Raw genomic sequence first — 21,331 nt, 5'->3', positions numbered from 1 at the left:
GCCTAATTCAGTCATCTTGACAATAAGAGGAACCCCCATTAGTAAGGGAAAGGGCTGAGAATGGGAAAGAGGCTTATAGCCTCTAGAACAATCTCTAGGTCCCTGGGCTCTGTAAGAACTGGGGGGAGACAGCCTGTGAGACAACTATAAAATACAAAGCTGACTAAGCTACTTTCCCAAAAGACATCAGAAAGTGACATTAGCATATTTCAAATACTATCCTCCCTCGTCCCCAAAAATGATAATGAGAGAGAGGACATTCTAATATTTTAAACACACACAATAAGTCTTCGCAAAAAATGATGTGGGATCTAAGAGTTTTTCAGCTTTCTGGAACATCACTCATCCCTTCTGAAGTTTCCTGGTAAGCAAAAAATAAACAAAAGCTAGTAAAACTCTTCCCAGGGTTTTCTTAAATGGCATTCACGTATCAGATTGGGAATGCAAAGAAGTGGTAAGAAGATGGTACCCGAGTGAAAGCAAACTCAACGTTCAGTAACCATGAGACGACATTCTCCTATGTGACAGAAAATCATCTTCTAAAACTTGGTTTCCGAAATGGGATGTGGTGGGCACACCAGTAATTGTAGCATTCAGGAGCCTGAGGCAAAGGATCACAAGTTAAGAGGTAGTCTGTGCTACACAGTGAGAGCCTGTGGATGGAGGGATGGAGGGAGAGAGGGATGGATGGATGGATGGATGGATGGATGGAGGGAGGGATGGATGGATGGATGAGGGATGGATGGATGGATGAGGGATGGATAGATGATGAGTGTGTGGGTGAGTAGATAGAAAGATAGAGACAGACAGATCACATAATGTACAAATACATACGTAAGACATTTCTTTGTCCCTACATGGTTGCTTGTTTTTATGAGCCAAGCACGCTGCCAGATGAACCATATTTATTTCCCTCATGTTGCCCTACAGTCTAAAGCAATTAAGCGAGACATGTTTGCAAAGTACAGTGACTTTCTCAACGTTCTGTATCTCAGAGGTTTGACTAGCTCACAGCTCAGGGGTGACTAATATTCATAACTTATCTGAAACAACACCCCAAGAAGAATCCATTTACTCACTCAGGACTTTAATGAGAACCTCTCAGTTCTGAAGTCTCGGTACAAGTTACCTCAAAAAGCTGAAGTGTGTGAGCAGACACAAGAGGTACCTCCCCACCCCCAGCAATCCTTCAGGGCTTTGCCTGGGATTCTTGGGCACTAAATAGGATTTTAGTGTGGCCCTTCAGTGGTAAGCCTTTAGCATCCCCAGCCCATGCACGGTCTGACTTATAGTTTCTCTTTTCTCTAGAGCAGCTCAATGAAAGCTACATTCAGATACAGAGCTCTTCCTGGTGGGAATCTTGCTTTTGAAATACATTCTTCCCACTAGTCCAATTTGTCGATAAATATTCTAGGTACAAGATAAAATACCCACCTTTGCTGCTAGCCCAAACTCTAAGGAAGCATTTTTCATGAGGGCATTTTATTTCCATTTGCCTTGTTCATGGATCTACAGCCCATGTATAAATGTGTGAGGTTGACATTATTTTCAGCATGAGCAGCTAGTGAAGAAGTAACTGCTTCTCTTTCGTTGGGATGTTTTGATTCCCTGTGATTCATTAAATATGAGTATAATAAAGCCCTAGGCATGGCTGTGGGAACAGCTCAGTGGCGGAGCACTGTGTAGCAAGCCCGAGGCCCTCTGCTCAATCCAGCATTTCAACCATCTCTTTGTTTTTGTTTTTTAAGCCAGGTATGGTGGCTCATTCCTGTAATGCCAGCACTCAGGAAGCTGAGAGAGGAGGGCAAGCCAGCCTGGTCTATACAGTGAATCAAGGCCTGCCTGGGCTACACTGTAAGAGTTTGTCTCAAAAATCAAACCAGTGCTGGGCAGTGGTGGCGCACGCCTTTAATCCCAGCACAAGGGGAGAAGAGACAGGCGAATCTCTATGAGTTCAAGGCCAGCATGGTGTACAAATCCAGTTCTAGGATAGCTAGGGCTGTTACCTGAAACCCCATTCTGAAAACAAACAAGAAATTATGAACATTAAAAACTACATTAAAACATGACCGAACGTTATCAAATTGGCTTTTTTTTTTTTTAAGGTGGGGTGGGGGTTTCATGCAGCCCAGGCTGGCATCAAGCTCACTATGTGGCCTAGGATGACCATGGCTTTCTGATTGCCCTAGCACCACCTTCCAGGAGCTGGGACTACAAGTATGTCACCATGTCCGGCTTCAGCCATCAGATTGGTAGAAATCCAAGAACAACAGCAGCAACACCATCGGCTGGCAAGCAGGTGGAGATGCAGCATTCATACACTACAGGACCGCAAAGTCAGCACAAGCTTTGTGGGAACGCCAGCATCCACCAAAACGACACACAGATTTACCTCTGACCCAGTAACCTACTCTTGGGAATCTGTAGACACACTAACAAGAATTTCAAAAGGCTTGTGTGTAGTACACACCTGAGGCACACGATCAAGAGGTTAAGGCCAGCCTGGGCTACATGAGAGCCTACTTCAAAACAGAATAGAACAGAAGAGAAGAGGATGCCTTTCACAAGTTTGTGGATGGCAGTCTGCTAATAGAACGCAATAGAACTGTGGCAAAGATCGGGGCATTCTTACGTACACCACCCTGGGAGTGTCTCCAGGAGCCATGGTTAAGTGGGGGAAAAGGCAGGGCTGGGGGCAACAAAATGACTCATTAGGTTAAGGCACTTGCCTTGTAAGATCCCTGGGACCCACTTAAACGTGGAGGGAGCGAACTTGCACACACTTACACCATGACATGCACACCACCCCTACCCCTACCAGGCACATAATGTCTAAAGGTAGGATAGAAAGATCTTCTTGTCGTGTGCTGCTATTTACTAAGAAAAAGAGTGGGGATACAACTGTATTGCTACTTGTCAGTATTATGTCCTAAACAGAAGGATAAACTATAACTTCATCCTAAAACAAACACAATTACCTTTCCGTTCTATCTTTTTTTAAGATTTATTTATCGTGTACACAGTGTTCTGCCTACATGTATGTTTGCACACCAGAAGAGGGCACCAGATCTCATTACAGATGGTTGTGAACCACCATGTGGTTGCTGGGAATCGAACTCAGGACCTCTGGAAGAACAGCCAGTGCTCTTAACCTCTGAGCCATCTCTCCAGCCCCCATTCCATTTTTTTAAGGGTCCATATATTTGCAGTTAAATCCTTCTATTCTCCAAGAAAACAGAATTTCCAACTATCCGTGGAGTGCTGGTGACAACCTTCATGTGTAATTTCTTTACTTCAAATGGGAATCAATGAGAGAGGAAGGAAAGAGGGTGGGGCCGAAGCAGAAGCTAGATGCCCTGTGACTGACAGCACCACATGACACGTCCCACAAGGAAAAAAAAAATCATGCACTTTTCATTTGTTTGGTTTTGTATTTTTGATTTCTTGAGACAGTCTCCTTGCATGGTCCAGGCTGGTCTAGAACTTCCCATGAAGCCTGGGTTGGCCTTCAACTCCTGGGATTCTTGCTTCTAACTCCTCAAGGACTAGGATTCTATGCGTTCACCACCAACCCTAGCGGGGGGGAAAATCATGCTAGTTGGAGTTGGTTTGTTTGCTTGCTGTTTTAAATCCTGAGCCAGGCCTGGCATCCCAGCGAGGAGGCTAAGGCTGAAGGACTGAAAGAGAAAATCCTGCTTTGGTAACTGAATGAAGCTCAGCTCAAAAGGCAAGGAAGGTGAGGCTGGAGAGAGGGTTCAGGGTTTGAGAGTGTGTGCTGCTCTTGCGGAGGACCCGAGATTGGTCCCCAGCATCCATAATGTGGGGCTCACCTATAACGCCAGCTCCAGGGATCTGATTCCCAACACCCTTATCCTTTCTTGTCTCTGCTGGCATTTTAATACACATCATCTCTCTCTCTCTCTCTCTCTCTCTCTCTCTCTCTCTCTCTCTCTCTCTCACACACACACACACACACACACACACACACACACACACACACACACACGCCAGGGCTACACCTCAGTGATAGAGTTCTTGTCTAGCTTGTGTGGGGCCCTAGGTTCAATTCTCAGTACTGTATATAAATAAATGAACGTTTAGATTCATAAGTGACCTCTACATCAATAACATAAAATGAGACAGAGTGTTTAGATGGTATGAGCAAAGAAGAAACGATTTAAGATGTGTTACTTGGTGCTGAAGATGTAGCTCTGCTGGTTGCATGCTTGCCTAGCATAAAGAAAGCCACAGGTTCAATCCTTAGTACCGAATAAATCCAGATGTGGAGGCAGACATCTGTGATCTCACCATTCAGGTGCTCCATCTACATAGCAAGTCCCAGGCCACCCTACAGAGTGAACCGGTCTTGAAAATCCTGAGCTGGTGTTCTAGTTTGATTTCTGTTGTTGGGATAAAACACTCTGATCAAACGCAGCTTGGGGTAGGAAAACTTTACTTCATCTTACACCTTAGTCACTCAGGCCAGCGCTGAGGGAGCCAGCAAGAGCCTAAACAGGACCTTGAAAGCAGAAGCCATGGAGGGACACTGATGGCTGGCTTGCTCACGGTCTCACACGTACCTAGCTTTCTTTTTACTTTTAAGACTTACTTCATTATTTTTAGGGGACTGGACAGATAGCTTAGTGGTTAAGAGTGGTTTCGGCACTTCCAAAGGACTGGAGTTTGCTTGCCGGCACCCATGCTGGGCAGCTTATAGTAGCCTGTATCCCAGCTCCAGGGAGTTACAACTCCAACACCATCTTCTAGCCTCCATGGATGCACACACATGCTGTGGGATGGTCTGTATGTCAAATTGCTCTGATTGGTCAATAAATAAAACACTGATTGGCCAGTGGCCAGGCAGGAACTATAGGCGGGACTAACAGAGAGGAGAATAGAGAGAACAGGAAGGCCGAGGGAGACATTGCCAGCAGCCACCATGACAAGCAGCATGTGAAGATGCCGGTAAGCCACAAGCCATGTGGCAAGGTATAGATTTATAGAAATGGATTAATTTAAGATATAAGAACAGTTAGCAAGAAGCCTGCCACGACCATACAGTTTGTAAGCAATATAAGTCTCTGTGTTTACTTGGTTGGGTCTGAGCAGCTGTGGGACTGGCGGGTGAGAGAGATTTGTCCTGACTGTGGGCCTGGCAGGAAAACTCTAGCTACATACACACACACACACACACACACACACACACACACACACACACACCAAATAATACAAAATAAATCTAAAAGTATTTTATTCTCTCTCTGTCTCTGCCTGTGTCTGTGTCTCTGTGTCTCTTTGCCTCTGTCTGTCTCTCTGTCTCTTAGTCTCTCAGTCTCTCTGTCTCTGTCTCTCTGTCTCTGTCTCTCTCTCTGTCTCTCTCTGTCTCTCTCTCTCTCTCGTGTGTGTGTGTGTGTGTGTGTGTGTGTGTGTGTGTGTGTGTTGACAGGCAGTTGTGTTGTGTGCCACTTGACATATTCTGGGGCTTGGACTCCAGTCCTCTGCAAGAGTGATACATGCTCAGAACTGCTGAGCCATCTCCCTGCCCAGCCCAGCTGGCTTTCTCACACAGCCCAGGAGCACCTGGTTGGGCACTCCTGTATCCAGACAATCCCTTCTGGACACATCCACAACCAACCTGATAAAGACAACCGCTCAACTGAGACTCTTTTTTAAGGTGACTCTAGGTTTTGTGAAATTTATAGTTAACGATAACTAGGTCAGACTCTATAGAAAATTAGAGCATATCATTGTGGTTCCTGTTTCTAATTCCATGGAGTTCCTGAGCACTGGCCTAGAGGGAGACTGAATCTGGGGTGGGGCTGGCCTCTAGAACCCAGAAGGAACCGGCCTTGAAGAACTTACTCAGTGTTTGTCTTCATCCGTAATAGAAAACCTCCACTAGTCAGGCTGCCACGCCTTAAATGCACTTGCTAAGTAACTTATAAGGTTAAAAGGTTTCTAGCACCATGAAAATGAGCTTGTATCCCCAAATTTCTAAATAGTACATTTACACAACTCAATCCCCTTATGCTAATTTAGAGGTTTTTTTGTTGTTGTGTTGTGTGCAAGGGCCTCATGCATCCTAAAATTTGGATTATTTGTTTATTTTTTATGGGAGGGATCAAACCCAAGGCCGGCCTTTTACCGCTGAGCTGCACCAAACGCCCTATTTTGACCATGTAGCAATCATTCTAAGTTTGCTGAGGTTCAAGAACTTTTAAACTGCGTTTTTGTCTTCAAGGGTAGGGATCACAGCTCACACACGCCTAAGTTCATCATTCAATAAATATTTAACGTGTGCTTCTGCTACACTCAGCGTGAAGGAGGCACTGTGCCAGGGCTGCCCGGTTAACAAAGGCCGTGTTCATCTTATGGGCACAGGGTGGATGACTGGGAGACTTCTGAGGGCGCTGTGCTCTCAGGGGGTGTGTGTCCTCCTGCACTTCCCCCACGGCATGCCGAAGCGTGGGGTGACAGGAACAGATTGGCTCTTTTCCCGGCTCCCGAGACTCCCTACTTTTCACTCCAACCAGCGAACCTATCCTCGTTTCCTAAGGCTTCGGGGGACCCTGGCCCCCACCAGTCACACACGGGATTCCTTTATCAGCAGGCTGACTGAGGACTCATAATGAGATATGCAAGGCCATTGAACGGCTCAGGGCTTCTGAGCCAAACGTCCCTTTATGATAAGGAAGTATGCTCTCTGCCTCTGGATGTCGTATTCAAAGTGTACAATTTTTGTCACCAGGCAGAAAACTACTCAGGAAAAAGGAAAGATGGAAAGGCCCGGCTCCCTCCCTCAACCTCAGCCTCATTCTCGAATTCTGTATCAACTGGCAGTAACAATAAGGTAGAAATCACAGTAATTCAAAGGTAAATTTCCTGGAGACATGGTATAAATCATGTAGCCCAGGATGGACCCAACCTGTCTGCGTAGGTGAGCGTGACCTTGAACTCCTGATCCACTAGCCTCTACCCCCAGTACAAAAGGAGCTGGAAACCGAACTCAGCGCTTGCACACACTAGACAAGCACTCTATCGAGTTACACCCCTACCTCTGCATTTCCTTTCTTTCTACAGTCTAGATCTTTCTCTCTCTACATTAAACCACAAACGCGTAGGAAAAAGACCCATCACTTTGGGTGAACTCAGCTACCTTTCTCTTTGCTGATCTTTTTTTTTTTTTGCAATCATTTCCCTTCACCATTTCAGGAACCTACCTCAGCTTCCTTGAGTGCTTTACGCGCTCAGTACGCACATTAATTCCTGACACGAAGAAAAAGCTTTACGTACACACCCTGTCAGCACTAGTCAGTAACCCAAGACAAACAGCCATAGTCTTTAAATAGCGAGAGCGAGATCCTTGCAGTTGAAAATCCTGAAGACCGCTGGGTGGAAGTGGCAGCGGTGCATGCCTTTAAACCCAGCACTCGGGAGGCAGAGGCAGGCGGATCTCTGTGAGTTCGAGGCCAGCGTGGTCTACAGAGCAAGTTCCAGGACAGCAAGAGCTGCACAGAGAAACCTTGTCTTGGAGGGAAGAAAAGAAGAAGAAGAAGAAGAAGAAGAAGAAGAAGAAGAAGAAGAAGAAGAAGAAGAAGAAGAAGAAGAAGAAGAAGAAGAAGAAAAGAGAATCCTGAAGACCATAACCCCAAAAGGTTTCATGCCCAATGTTAAAATTCTGAAGGTAGAAAGCCCCAAACCACAATTCCCACTGAAGCAAATGTTCTAGATTAGTGGATCTCAACCTTCCTAATATACCCCTTAATATAGTTCCTCATGTTGTGGGGACCTTCAACCATAACATCATTTTCATTGCTACTTCATAACTGTAATTTTGCTACTGTCATGAATCATAATGCAAATATCTGTGTTTTCGGATGATCTTAGGCAACCCCCGTGAAAAGGGTCGTGACCCACTGCTCTAGATAGGAAGTCAGATTCTGGGAAAGTATCGGTTTTCTTTCAGTCACATGTGATGTGCCCTATAACGTCAAATGAAGCAAATACTTAGATACCTGGGGGACAATATGTTGAATATTGTCTCTTAGAGGTTTCCAGGCTGTTTAGCAAAAAGTGAACTGCGTCTATGAAATATGGACAGTCTCACCAACACAACTCTGCAGTCACGACCCCGCTCTAGCTTCTATTGTTCGTTTTTTGTTTTTCTCAGGCAGGGCCTTGCTATGTAGCCCAGGCTGGTCTGGCACTCAAAGTAAACATCCTGTTCCAGCCTCCTGAGTCCTGGGATTACAAATCACATGCCACTATCCAGACTCATCTTGGTTACTGGGCCACTATACCAAAAGACTTCAATTGTTTGTCTTGGTATTTCAGATAATCACAGTTAAAAAAGATGGATGTTGCTGGTTGAGGCGGCCTCATGCCTGCAATCAATGCCAGCACATGAAGGCTAAGAGAGTAAGGAGACAGCATGAGATCCAGGTCCAGACTATATGGTGAGTTCCAAGACAAACTGGGTAGGCTACAGGTGTGAAACCGTCTCAAAAAAAAAAAAAAAAAAAGTTGGCGAGGTGTCTCAGCAGGTAAGTGTAGTGACAAGTACTTGCTGCCAAGCTCAACAATCTCATTTGGCTCTCCAGGAAGGAAGCATACAGTGGTGAGAACGGAATCTGACCTCCACGGGCATGCCCAGACACATAAACATGCATACACACACGTTAGTAAAAAATGTAATTACAAGCAAGCACACAGGATTGGGACTATACAGTCTAGTGGTAGGACATCCACCTGCCTTTGCCCAGCGTGCAAGAGGTCCCGGAATCAGCTCCCAGCAACACAACCAACAAATGAAAAGGAAAACGAACTGAGTGCAGAGTTATGGATTTCTCCTTAGAGCCATGCTTTATGAATATGGCTCATCCATTCACGACTGTTACACCTGCGCAAACATGGTTACTGTGCCTAAGTGCTTCCGCTCGCAACGGAGCTCTGCTTTTGGTTTTGTTTTTTGTTTTTTGGTGGGTTTTTTGTTTTTTGTTTGTTTGTTTGTTTTTGTTTTTGTTTTGTTTTTTGGTTTTTCGAGACAGGGTTTCTCTGTGTAGCTTTGGAGCCTGTCCTGGCCTCGAACTCACAGAGATCCGCCTGCTTCTGCCTCCCAAGTGCTGGGATTAAAGGTGTGTGCCACCACCGCCCGGCTCTACTTTTGTTTTTAGAACATTTTTAGACAAGGTCTCACTATGCTGCCCATCTGGATTCCGACTCACAATCTTCCAGCCTCACACTCCTAAGGAGTGTGTATCCAGCAGCGTGTTTCACTGCCTATCTAATTATGCAAAGTGGCCTGTGAAGTGTTGACGTGCTTTCCTATTTCTCAAACAAATTCCTTTTAAACACATAAACAAGGCTGGGGATATGGCACAGAGACAGATAGATGCCTGCATGCCCAAGGCAAAAATAAAAATTAAAATGCAATAAATGTCTTTTGAAGGGATTTTAAAATTACTTCTTCCAGAGCTGTATTTTCAAGTTTTTAATCTTTTGAGATTTCTTTTAGACTTCAGAGTTTTGGTTCTTCAGTACTGCTACCCTGTAGCCTCTTCCTAGAGCCGTGGTTCTCAACCTGCCCCTCTCACAGGGGTCGCCTAAAACTATCCTGCATACCGGATATTTACATTACCACTCGTAACAACAGCAAAATTACAGTCATGAAATAACAATGAAAATAATTTTATTGTTGGGGTCACCACCACATGAGGAACTGTATTAAAAGGGTCGCAGTGTTAGGAAGGTTGAGAACCGCTGCTCTAGCGCATGGTCCAAACCCATATATAGCGCATGCAGCCAGTCAACTGTATGATTAAAGTCAATCAAAAACCTAGACCAGTATTGTGGCTCGTTCTGTCTCTCTGATCTTCCAGTATTCACCCCAATAACTGGCCCCGGGTTTGATCTTATTAATAAGAACTGTTAAGATTCATGCTACATGTGTTCAAGGATACAGACTAGTGTTTTTATTTTTACGTCTATGAAAATGGAAATGGAAGACATTGAATTTCATGTTCTTACCTAGCCAGTGATCCTAGTTTGGTCGTTGGTACAAACCATATATTTTAAAATTGAAAATGCTCACCTAAGCTGGCAGCTAAGACCTGCCAATCCTTGGGTCCCTCTGGCTGATCTTCCTACCTCGAAAGACCAACGGGTAGCACCTGGCACTTTGCACTTTATAAAGCACTCCCATCCTTCATCATCCAGTCTTCGGAGTCTGGGGTTCCTGGGCCGGCTGAATGCTGTCCTGGGACTGCTTCGCTTACCTGGCTTCTAAGAGTCCCCACCAGCTCGCTCTCTTTCCTGGCTCAGTGCTTTTCCACCTTTGGTGAAGGATCTCCACCAGCCACATTTCCAGTCTGGATCCCTGCCTGCCCTAAACACAAAATCAATGTCACCTAGCACCATTTGGTCACAGCATCCGGGACTTCCCTCTACTGCCCTGTATCTGAAATTCTGTCATCCACACTTCCTTTCCATGGTCAATGCCTTAGTTTTCAACCTTTCCATCCTGGTTATCTGAAAATCTACCCACCCGTGTGTGTGTGTGTGTGTGTGTGTGTGTGTGTGTGTGTGTGTGTGTGTACACAAATTATACATATTTGCCTTCGGGTTTTGTTTGTTTGCTGGGAGGGGATCACACACAGAGCTTCAAGCACACCCAGCAAACGCTCTGCCTCTGAACTATACTCCCATCCTGTCGAGGGTCTCGCTAATGAGTCCCCAAATCCCTACAGTGAGGCCTAACCCCAAACTGGCTCTGGTGCTTGAAGCCTGTAACTCCAGCACTCAGGAAGTGGAGGTTAGAAGATCCAGAATTCAAGATTATCCTTACTATATATAGATTAAAAGCCAGTCTGGACTAAACAGACTCTGTCTCAAAAAATAAAAAATAAACCCCAATTTCAAGGTAACAGGATTACCTTGAAGTGGTATTTCAAAGGAACAGGGCCTTTGGGAGATAGACAGGCGAGGCCTCATAAATGGATTAGTTAACCATATAAACTAAGGACAAGGGAATGCTTTGCCCCTTCCACATGAGAAGGCATCAGGCACCATCTACCAGCCAGGACCAGGCCATCACCAGACACTGAATCTGCCAGTACCTCCTTCTTGGACTTTTTTGTTTCAAAAATTACAGAACATAAACTTGAAGTAACCGGTCTACCGGAATTCTAGCCAAAGCAGCCCAAAGGAACTGATAGAGTATTTCTAAATGCAAAGCTAATCATGTTACTTCCTTCCCTAAACAGCTCCAACCCTGGAACTCAAAGTTCACGGCTCTTTACAGCTCTCACCCGGAGACTCCTGGCAATCTCTTTGTACAATCCCTGCTACTGACTTGAAATTCCAGTCTCACGGACCCCACCTAATCCTCAGGGCTGTTCAGCTCTCAGGTCACTGCCTTTCTAACAGGTCTGAGCTCCTAGCTTATCAGGCTTTCATGTGACAGACCCATACCTGGACACAGACAGTTTCGAGCCCCAAGGAGTTCACCGCCTTCAAAGTCACTGGCATGAAGGCTCAGAGGGATGGGAAGCAGAGGAAACCAGGCCTCTGGGAAATAACATCTGAGCTTATCTGCTGTTTCCTTACAACAGTGTGGCCTGCTTGCTTCTCTGGAGATTAAACTGACTGGGAGGTCTTTTTTTTCTTTTTCTTTCCCAGTTTATTTAGTTGGTTTATCTGGAGTCTGAAATGCCGGTTCTCTCAGATTTTTTTGTCCTGTATTTCCTCTTCTTAAAATTCACATGCTAGCAAAATGCTAATCAGATTTCAAAGTCAGCATTCCTCAGCACCCTCCCCCACCACAGGCACAGCAGAAGTGGCCCACACAGGGCTCTCTACCAGACAGTCTGGAACCCAACACTTCCCTGCCAGCTCCAAGCCTAACTCCAGACTTGGAGAACCCCCAGGGATAGGAACATCACCTTCCAGCCTTTAATTCCACTCTCAACATAAGTCAGGCCCCAAAGGAAATGTGCACTTACCTTCTCTTTGAGATAGGGTCTCAAATAGCCAGGCTGACTTCTAACTCACTGTACAGCCAAGGCTGGCCTTGAACTCTAGATTCCCTTGCCTCCACTCACAAGTGTTGAGCTTACCTGTGTGCAACTCTCTCAGCCATGTTTTCTAAGAACCTATTCCGACACTTGACCTCCGGGAACATTGAACTCTCAACCAAGAGGAAGAGAAACTACTCTGGTTTTACCTCCTTACCAGGGGGATTATTAGAATTCATAGTACTGGTGTGTGTGTGTGTGTGTGTGTGTGTGTGTGTGTGTGTGTGTATGTGTTTTAATTAGAAACATAATCACTATGGATTAAAGGTATTTTTTTACACTAAAGTGTACACGGTTTTACCAGGTTCTACACTGTTCTTTCTTTTGGCTGAATTCCCCACTCCCGGTTCTCTCACAGGACAGAGACAGAGAGAGCATCAGGCATTTGGTTCTTGTTTACTGTTCATGGCTGTGCAGCTCTGAGAGATGTCTCTCAGAGACAACAAAGCACCAGCTGCCTCACGAACTTGAAGAGAAAAAGAAAACCACCTTAACAGTTTGCCTGGCCACCTAACTAAGCTATGTGTTTTAAAACGAAACTTTCAAAAGGGTGCACAAACTATCACTGTGAGTGAAATTTTTAAACTGCTAAGTTTAACCCAAAAGGACTCTCCCAAAACCAGTTCAGTCGGCAACCTGGTGTCTGGCAAATATGCATCACACACATTTAGAGCATAGCTAAAGACTCTCTAAGAACACACACACACACACACACACACACACACACACACGCCGCCCCCTCCCCGCCCCCCACCAAAAAATCTCAGGAGGCAGGGGACGGTCAACAGCAGCACTGTCCACCTTCTTTTTTGTTTTTTCTTTTTTCTTTTTTTTTTTTTTTTTTGTTTTTTTTGTTTGTTTGTTTTTCGAGACAGGGTTTCTCTGTGTAGCTTTGCACCTTTCCTGGATCTTGCTCTGTAGACCAGGCTGGCCTCGAACTCACAAAGATCCGCCTGCCTCTGCCTCCCGAGTGCTGGGATTAAAGGCGTGCGCCACCACCGCCCGGCCTTTTTTGTTTTTTCTTGAGGTGCTAAGGATTGAGACTAGGACCTCCAGCATCCTCGAAAGTGCTCTACTAGGAGCTGGGAACCTAAGTTCTCTAAGCCACATCTACATGATGGTTCTTAGATTGTCTAGAACTTCACGGCTGTGGAGAATTGGAATGCTGCTGATTCAGAGCTAAAATCACATTGGATTGTCCTAAGTTTCCTGAAGAGCGCTTGTCAGACCTTTTAACACAGAGGTGAAAACTTGGCTGTGTATTCTCAACAGACCACTCCCTTCCGCTAATCCTCAAGCTAAGAACGCCATCACAGAGCATGGGAGACCTATAGCCCAGATTCTTCCACCGCTGTAACTGTTCCAGCGAATGTATTTGGAAAATGCCGTGATTTATGACTGTGGTTTACCCTGTGACTATAAAAGCTCCTATAATCACTTCCAGGGTGGAGCATGCCATTTGGAGCAACATGAATCCAGGTGTCCCGGGGCACGGTCACTCGTGTTTGGCACAGAAAACACTCTCTGTTCCCTTTGGAATGAGAGCTGCAGTTTGATTGCACATAACTATATCTCCAGAGCATTCATCCTTTCTACGTAAGCTCTCTATCACCAAGATAGTTAGAATGGTCATGTCATAATCACTAAGTAATACACTTTGGGGTAGAAAATCAGGTTCCCTAATAAAAGAAAATCAGGCCAGATATGGTGGCACACACCTGTACACCCAGCACCAAAAAGCTGAGCTAAGAGGTTTGCGTTGACTTTGAGGCCAGCCAAGGTTACACGGAAGGCTCTCTATCCCAAACAAACAAACGGGGCCAGCAGGATAGCTCAGAAGATAAGGGCATTTTCAGCTAAGTCGGAAGGCATGAGCTCAATCCAAGGAAGGAGAGAACTGACTCCAACAGTTATCCTCTGACTTTCCGCATGTAAACTGTGGCCCATACACACCCAAGGGTGGGAACAAGAGTGCCCGCAAGCGCGTGTACACACACACACACACACACACACACACACACACACACACACGCAAATTCGCGTAATGAAATCTCTAACAAATAGTATGTAAAGAAGGCAAACAACTGTAGCATTGGGCAATGAAGCTGAACTGCCAGCTATTAGAAGATCCTTTAGCCTGGGCTGCCCAAAGCCCAAGGCCCTTAACCAAAGGTCCTTTTACCTTTAAACCCCAAAAGAATGCCTCCCCCATGCAAGGTGCTGCTGATGCTAACAGGAGTGGTGGGGTTTCTGGAAGAATAAAATAGAGTCAGAGTTTCTGTTCCTTGGAATGGGTTCAGGTTCCAAGGTTTCCTCGCCGATACTTGGTGTTTGCAGGGCTGGGAATGGAATCCATAGCCTTGTGGATGCTAGGCAAGTGCTCTCTTTGCCACTGACCAATACTTAACCACATGTTAAGTGCCGGAGAGGATACAGAGGAAAAGGTTACTGCTGAGAGAGCCCAGCTTCCTCTGCCCAGTTCCTGACCATGGAGAGCACTTCAGCCACTTTGGGGTGGGGGCGGGCGCACTTCTGCATCTTCTCAGAGGGAGATTTAGTTTTCACTTTCAAAATGCAAGGGTTTAAACAGGGCTGTCACAAGACACCAGCACTACTTAGAGGAAGGGAAGAAGGGTTAAAATGCTGCTCCAGGATGACATGGTTAGTTAGTAAGTGAATCAGCAGTGAATGAGACAGCGATCCATCCAGGCTGCTCTCTGCAGTCTTCCTCCAAACATAAACATCCCGGCAGATCCCGATGAGAACACTGGGGAGCTCACCTACTCTTAATCCTTAAACTAGAACCAGCAAGACACGCCTTCCCTTTGTTGAAGGGGACTGCTCTGAGCCCATGGCCAAGGGCTTAGTCAACATCTCACCCGGACAAGCGGCGGAGGACATCACTGTTGTTTGGTATTTCACAAGAAACTCTGGCCAATGCAATGACAGAAAAGAAAATACAGCTGCTAGACAACAAGAGAAGAAACTAAGCGTATCAGTCTGGAATGATCTTTCTCTTCTGTTCTCCAACCACTGCAAAAACAGCAACAACACAAACTCTTCCAAGTTCTAACCAATCTGAAGCGTTTCTCCCCGCTTGCAATGGCTATCTAGAGGAAGGAGCTTAAATGTACTGGGACATCAACCAACACTTCACTCGTATTATAACTTGTGACTATAAGGGTCCAGGGCTGATCTCTGCAGTTGCTTCTACTCAGAGCAAGCCACCTGTCTCAAATTTCTGGGCGACTCTATTCTAGGTACGGGACATGTGCTCAGGTAAAGCACCTGATTTTGCCGTTTCATGCCACTGCAGAACTAAAAAGAAGCCAACTCTAAAATCCATCTAAAAAAAAAAAATCTAAAAATCAATCTATGTGTTACCCTGGCTAATGAGCAACCACAAATGTTGATTTTTTTTTTTTCCCATTTTCTCCCCCCTCCCCCCTTTGGTAACATCTGAACGAACCTCACAGAACTTGCAAACCATGAAGAACCTGCAACCCAGCAAACCACAGGGCAGCCGGGCCCCGTTCCCGGAGCTCCCGAGGCCGCGGGCCGCGGAGGGGGGAAGGGATGGAGCCCAGGGGGGCGCGCGCTGGGGAGGGGCACCCGTCTCCATGACGACCGCGCTGGCGGAGTCGGGGGGGGTGTACAACGGGGGGGGGGGAGTGGGGACCGGGGAAGGGAGGGGGGACCCGCGGGGACGGCCTACCGTGTAGCCGCGCTCCAGGTCGCTGTCCTCGTGGCGAAAGGACGGGATGTAGACCTCCATGGCCGCGGCGGGGCCGCGCCACACTCTCCGCGCGGCCGCACGGTGCAGGCCGCCCCGCCTCCCGCTCCCCTCCCGGCGCGCGCGCGCGCGCGCGCGGCCGGAGGTGCACGGCCCGGGGACCGAGGTCGGCGGCAGCGGCGGCGGCGGCGCAGGGACGGCGGGCGCGGGCGGAGTGGGGCTCGGCGGGGCCGAGGCGTGGGGCCTGCAGGGCGGCGCGGATCAGCTGGGCCCGGGAGGCGGGGCTTGAGGACCGGAGTCTGCACCGGCGGGTGTGCGCGGCCCCGCGGGGCGCCACCCGGGTCTCTCCTGCCCTGCGGGCTCCGGGTCTGCGGGGCGCCCGCCACCCGGGACGGGGAGGCAGCGGAGGACGGGAAAGGATGGCGTTGCCAGATTCCGCCCGGCTTGCTTCGGCTCGCGTTGTGACCGAGGCAAACCGTGCCAACTTTCACCGGGACTGGGCTGCTGCACCCCGTTCAGCTAAGCCTGCCGAGCCCGGGGATGGGAGCGCATAGCCTCAAAGGGACTAGTGCTCGCTCTAGTTCCCAGACATCCACTGCCTCTAGGGAACAGTAAGTGGACAAGATAGAAGAGGTGATTGTTTAAAAGCCTGGTGACCAGATGGTGCCTGTCCCTCTGCCGCACCTTAGCTGCCTCAAAAATCAATAGTTCAGGAAACTGGATTATTCATTTACTCAAGGACACTGAGTTTCTTCCTTAGGTTAGCGCAGAATAGAATTTGGAAGAAACTGTAGGACACTCAGATGTGATGTGGTGGGTTGTCAAGAGCAAAACTGACCAGCTAGAGACTTCCATCCAGAGTTTACAGTAAGTAAACAGTTGCACTCAACTCACTTTGCCCTTGAGGACAGAGGGCATTTCAACTTAAATTCCACAGATGAAGATGAACCTAAATCATAGAGAAAGTCTTGCTTATTCCTCTCCCCCAACCCCCACCAGAAAGGGTTTCTCTGTGTAGCAGCCTTGATTGTCCTGGAACTGAGCTTTGTAGACCAGGCTGCCCTCGAACTCACAAAGATCCGCGTGCTTCTGCCTTCTAGGTGCTGAAATTAAAGGCGTACACCACCACCATCCAGCCTACTGTGGACTTCGGAAGGTCCTTCTCCATAGACACGTCTGAAGAGGCACTCTCCTGACCCAGCACCTACAGGCCCAGGATGTGACCTCCTACCTGGCTACCTTCACCTCCTGATAGAATTCAGCAATCCTGTGATCCCTGCTGATTCAGAGACTAGTTTGTAGATTGCCTTAGCCCCTGGCCGGTGTCACATTGTATTGTGTGATTTCTCGGCCCTTTTCAGGATAAATTTTAGAGAGAATCTCATCAAGAGTACAACTAATTGCCTTAAAAAAAATGTGTTAGGGTGGGTTGTGATTTCCCTGGCCTTTAATTCCAGAGCTAGGAAGGCAAAGGCAAGCAGATATCTGTGAGGTCCAGGACAGCCAGGGCTACCCAGTGAGACCTTGTCAAAAAAAAAAAAAAAAAAGAAGAAGAAGAAGAAGTATTAGAGCCAATGAGGTGGCTTAGTGGGTCAAGGAGCTTGCTACCAAGCCTGATGAATTCAAATTCCTAAATTCAATTCCTGGAACCTACCTAGTGGCAAGAGAGGACCAACTGCTACCACCTGTCCTCTGACCTCCGATACCCATCCCCTCACCCCGCTACACACACACACATACACACACAACAAATAAATAAATGCATTATTTTTTTAATTAATTTATTTGGTTGTTTTGGTTTGGTCTGGTTTTGGTTTTTCGAGACAGGGTTTCTCTGTGTAGCTTTGGAGCCTGTCCTGGAACTCACTCCGTAGCCCAGGCTGGCCTCAAACTCACAGAGATCGGCCTGGCTCTGCCTCCCGAGTGCTGGGATTAAAGGCGTGCACCACCACCACCCGGCTTATTTGTTTATTTTTAATTGTACTCATGATATTCATTAATTACACTCATGATATTAATTACATTTGTGGTATTCATTGATCACATCTGCAGTATTCATTCAATAATTATATTTATGATATTCATTAATTACATTAATTGTATAAATTTGTTAGACTCATGATATTATGCCCTGATACTGACTGTCCGTTTGTAAATAAATGCATTATACTCCCTGTCCTCAGTTTCTTGTCAGCTTGACACAAGCTAGAATCAAAGGGGAAGAGGAACTCACCTGAGAAAACGCCTCTGTCAGATTACCCGTAGAGAAGTCTGGGGGGCCTTTTCTTTGATTGCTAATTGATAGCACTTCGGGCAGTGCCACCCCTGGGCAGGTGGTCCTGGGTGGTAGACGGAAGCAAACTGGCAAGCTGCGGGAGAGCAAGCCCGTAAGCAGCTGTCTGCCAAGGTTTGGGTCTCTGCTTGAGTTCCTGCCTCCGGGTTCCTGCCCTTGAGTTCCTGCCCTGACTTCCCTTCATGACGGATTACAACTGTAAGCTGAAATAAATCCTTTCCTCTCCGAGTTGCTTTGGATCATCGTGTTTTAACGTGGCAATAGAAACCAAACTAAGACACTTTTTTCCGTGGTACTCTATCTGGTGCATTTTTTTTTTCTAGAAGATTCTATATAATCTACATACTTATACAAAACGAGTGGAATAGAACAGGCCTTGAGTTTAAGCTTCATGTCATGTCCCAGTGCGCGCGCGCACGCACGCGCGCGCGCGCACACACACACACACACACACACACACACACACACACACACGGGATACTTCCATTTACCAAGAGGGATAATCAGTCTCTCTCAACCCCCCCCCCCTTTTTTTTCCTTTTGCCTTAATTCTGTAGCTAAAACTCAGACACTTTATTGAATAAGAATAGAAAATGGGGGGTTGGAGATTTAGCTCAGTGGTAGAGCGCTTGCAAGCGCAAGGCCCTGGGTTCGGTCCTCAGCTCTGGAAAAAAAAAAAGAATGGAAAGTGGACACCCATGTCTCCTTCCTGATCTTTGAGGCAATGCATTCAGTTTTTCACCATTTAGTATAAGATTGGCTGTAGGTTTATTGACATGTAACCTTCACTGTGTTGAGGTCATTGTTTATTTGGGGTTTTCATCATGAAGGGAGGTCAAAGGCCTTTTCTGTATCTATTGGAATGACCTAGTGACTTGTCTCTGAGTCTAAAAAAGCTACTGATTTGCATATGCTGCAATATTCTGGTCTCCCACATTAAACCAACAAGATTGTGGTGCATACCTTTCTTCTTCTTCTTCTTCTTCTTCTTCTTCTTCTTCTTCTTCTTCTTCTTCTTCTTCTCCTCCTCCTCCTCCTCCTCCTCCTCCTCCTCCTCCCCCTCCTCCTCCTCCTCCTCCTCCTTCTCCTTCTTCTCCTTCTTCTCCTTCTTCTCCTTCTTCTTTTTAAAATGTATTGTGGTGAATTCAATTTGCAGGTATTTTATGGAGAATTTTTGTATCTATGTCCATTAGAGATAGTGGTCTATAGTGTTTTCTTGTTTTGTTCTAACTTGGTTTGGGTCTCAGGATAATGACAGAATACATGTTTGTTTGTTTGTTTTCATTGAGATAGATGACAGAGTCTTATGTGGCCAAAGTTTGCCAGGACACTAGCTAAGAATGACCTTGAACTCCGGATTCCCCAGCTTGGCCAGCCATGTCTGGCTTATAGTTTTCATTGCAGAGGTCTTTCATTTGTGAAATGAGTTAAATAGTTTGTTTTTTTCCTTCCCTTTCCAACCCATGCAGCATCTTGAGGAGTATTAGTGTTTGCTCTTCTTTAAAGGCCTCATAGAATTCTTTGTTGGGAAACTATGACTGCTTCAACCACACTGTGTGTTATGGATCTATTTAACATGTATTCTCCTGCTGGAATTTTGGTAGGTCATATGCATCTAGGAATGGAACATACTCATTAGTTCTAGATTTCCTGTATTTTCAGACTATCAGTTTTCAAAGTACTTCCTAATGATCCTCTGCAGTTTGTTGGTATCTGTTTCTATGCCCCTCCCCCTTTCTCTAATTTTATTAATTTGAGCCTTCTCTTTCTTTTGATTCATTTGGGCAAGGGTTTGTCGATCTTGTTTTTTTTTTTTTTTTTTTTTTTCCACAAAACTTTGTTTTTCTTTGTTTCCTTTGCTTTGTATTGCTCTTTTAGTGTCCATCCCCTAATTTCTACTTGGGTCCTTATAATTTTGTTCTGTCTACTGTTTTGGGCCAGGGCTCATTCTTGTTCTTCTAAAACTTCGTTAAGTTATTTATGTGAGATCTCTGGGTTTTTTGTTTTTTTGTTTTTGTTTTTTTTGTTTTTGTTTTTTGTTTTGCATGTGTATGTGTGGTGTGCATACACATTCCAAGCGTGTGGGTACATATATGTACGTGTATGTGAGCACTTGTATGTGGAAAATTGAATTGTGGTATGATGTCGTTTTCAAACACTCCCCACTTTATTTTCTAAGTCAGCATCTTGGGAGCTCTCCAGTCCCAGATATTCTAGCTACCAGCTTGCTCTGGCCATCCTCTGCCTCCTGGGTGTTAGGTTACAGGCAGCCGCCATGCCCACCTGGCTTTTATGTGGGTTCTGGGGAGTCTCCCCACAGTCAAGCCCTTCACCTGCCAAGCCACCTCCCCAGCCTAGCTCTGCTTTTTTTTTTTTTTTTTTTTTTTTTTTTTGGTTTTTCGAGACAGGGTTTCTCTGTGTAGCTTTGCGCCTCTCCTGGAACTCACTTGGTAGCCCAGGCTGGCCTCGAACTCACAGAGATCCGCCTGGCTCTGCCTCCCGAGTGCTGGGATTAAAGGCGTGTGCCACCACCGCCCGGCTAGCTCTGCTTTTTAATAGAAGTACTCACAGCTATAAGCCTTCCTCTTCCTACTGCCTTTGCTGTTTCCCACATGCTCTGATAGGCTGTGCTTTTCATTTTCACTCAATTGTAGCAGTTTTTACATTTCTCCTCTGATTTCTCCAATTCCAAAGTGATCTCTTAAGTCTCCATGTACTTGTCAATTTTCCCTGTTTTCCCTTGATGTTGCTCTCTAGTTCTGTTCCACTTTAACCAAACAAGATGCAAGAAATTATTCTGATTTTTAAAATGTATTTCTATTGGCTATGTATCTTAAAATGTGATCAATTTTAGAAAAAGTTCCTAAAGAATGTGCATTCCGCCGGGCGGTGGTGGCACACACCTTTAATCCCAGCACTCGGGAGGCAGAGCCAGGCAGATCTCTGTGAGTTCGAGGCCAGCCTGGGCTACCAAGTGAGTTCCAGGAAAAGGCACAAAGCTACACAGAGAAACCCTGTCTCGAAAAACAAAAAAAAAACAAAAAAACAAAACAAAATAAAAAAAAAGAATGTGCATTCTACATCCATTAGATGGATTATTCTGTAAACACCTATTAAATCTATGATGTCAAATAATGTTGACCTTTTTTGTCAGCTTTTAGTTTGAATGACCTGTCTATTGACTAGATAAAGGTACTGAAGTCACCCACTATTATTATCTCAGGACCTATCTGT

General features: G+C 46.0%; 1 protein-coding gene across 1 annotated transcript in view; it reads right to left on the bottom strand.

The window, feature by feature from the left end:
* The window catches only part of Snx24 (sorting nexin 24), a 151,721-nt gene extending 135,845 nt beyond the window's left edge, over window positions 1-15,876 (bottom strand). Inside the window, exon 1 of the mRNA XM_059246609.1 lies at window positions 15,787-15,876. Within this exon, the coding sequence (XP_059102592.1) occupies window positions 15,787-15,846 (60 nt within the window). The 5' untranslated portion in view covers window positions 15,847-15,876. The remainder of the gene's footprint in view (window positions 1-15,786) is intronic.
* Between the last annotated feature and the right edge of the window lie 5,455 nt (window positions 15,877-21,331).

Source organism: Peromyscus eremicus, chromosome 19 (genome assembly GCF_949786415.1).
Source record: "Peromyscus eremicus chromosome 19, PerEre_H2_v1, whole genome shotgun sequence".
NCBI classification, from domain to species: Eukaryota; Metazoa; Chordata; class Mammalia; order Rodentia; family Cricetidae; genus Peromyscus; species Peromyscus eremicus.
The sequence above is the reverse complement of the archived record's forward strand: the minus strand, read 5'-3'. Positions and strand labels throughout refer to the sequence as shown.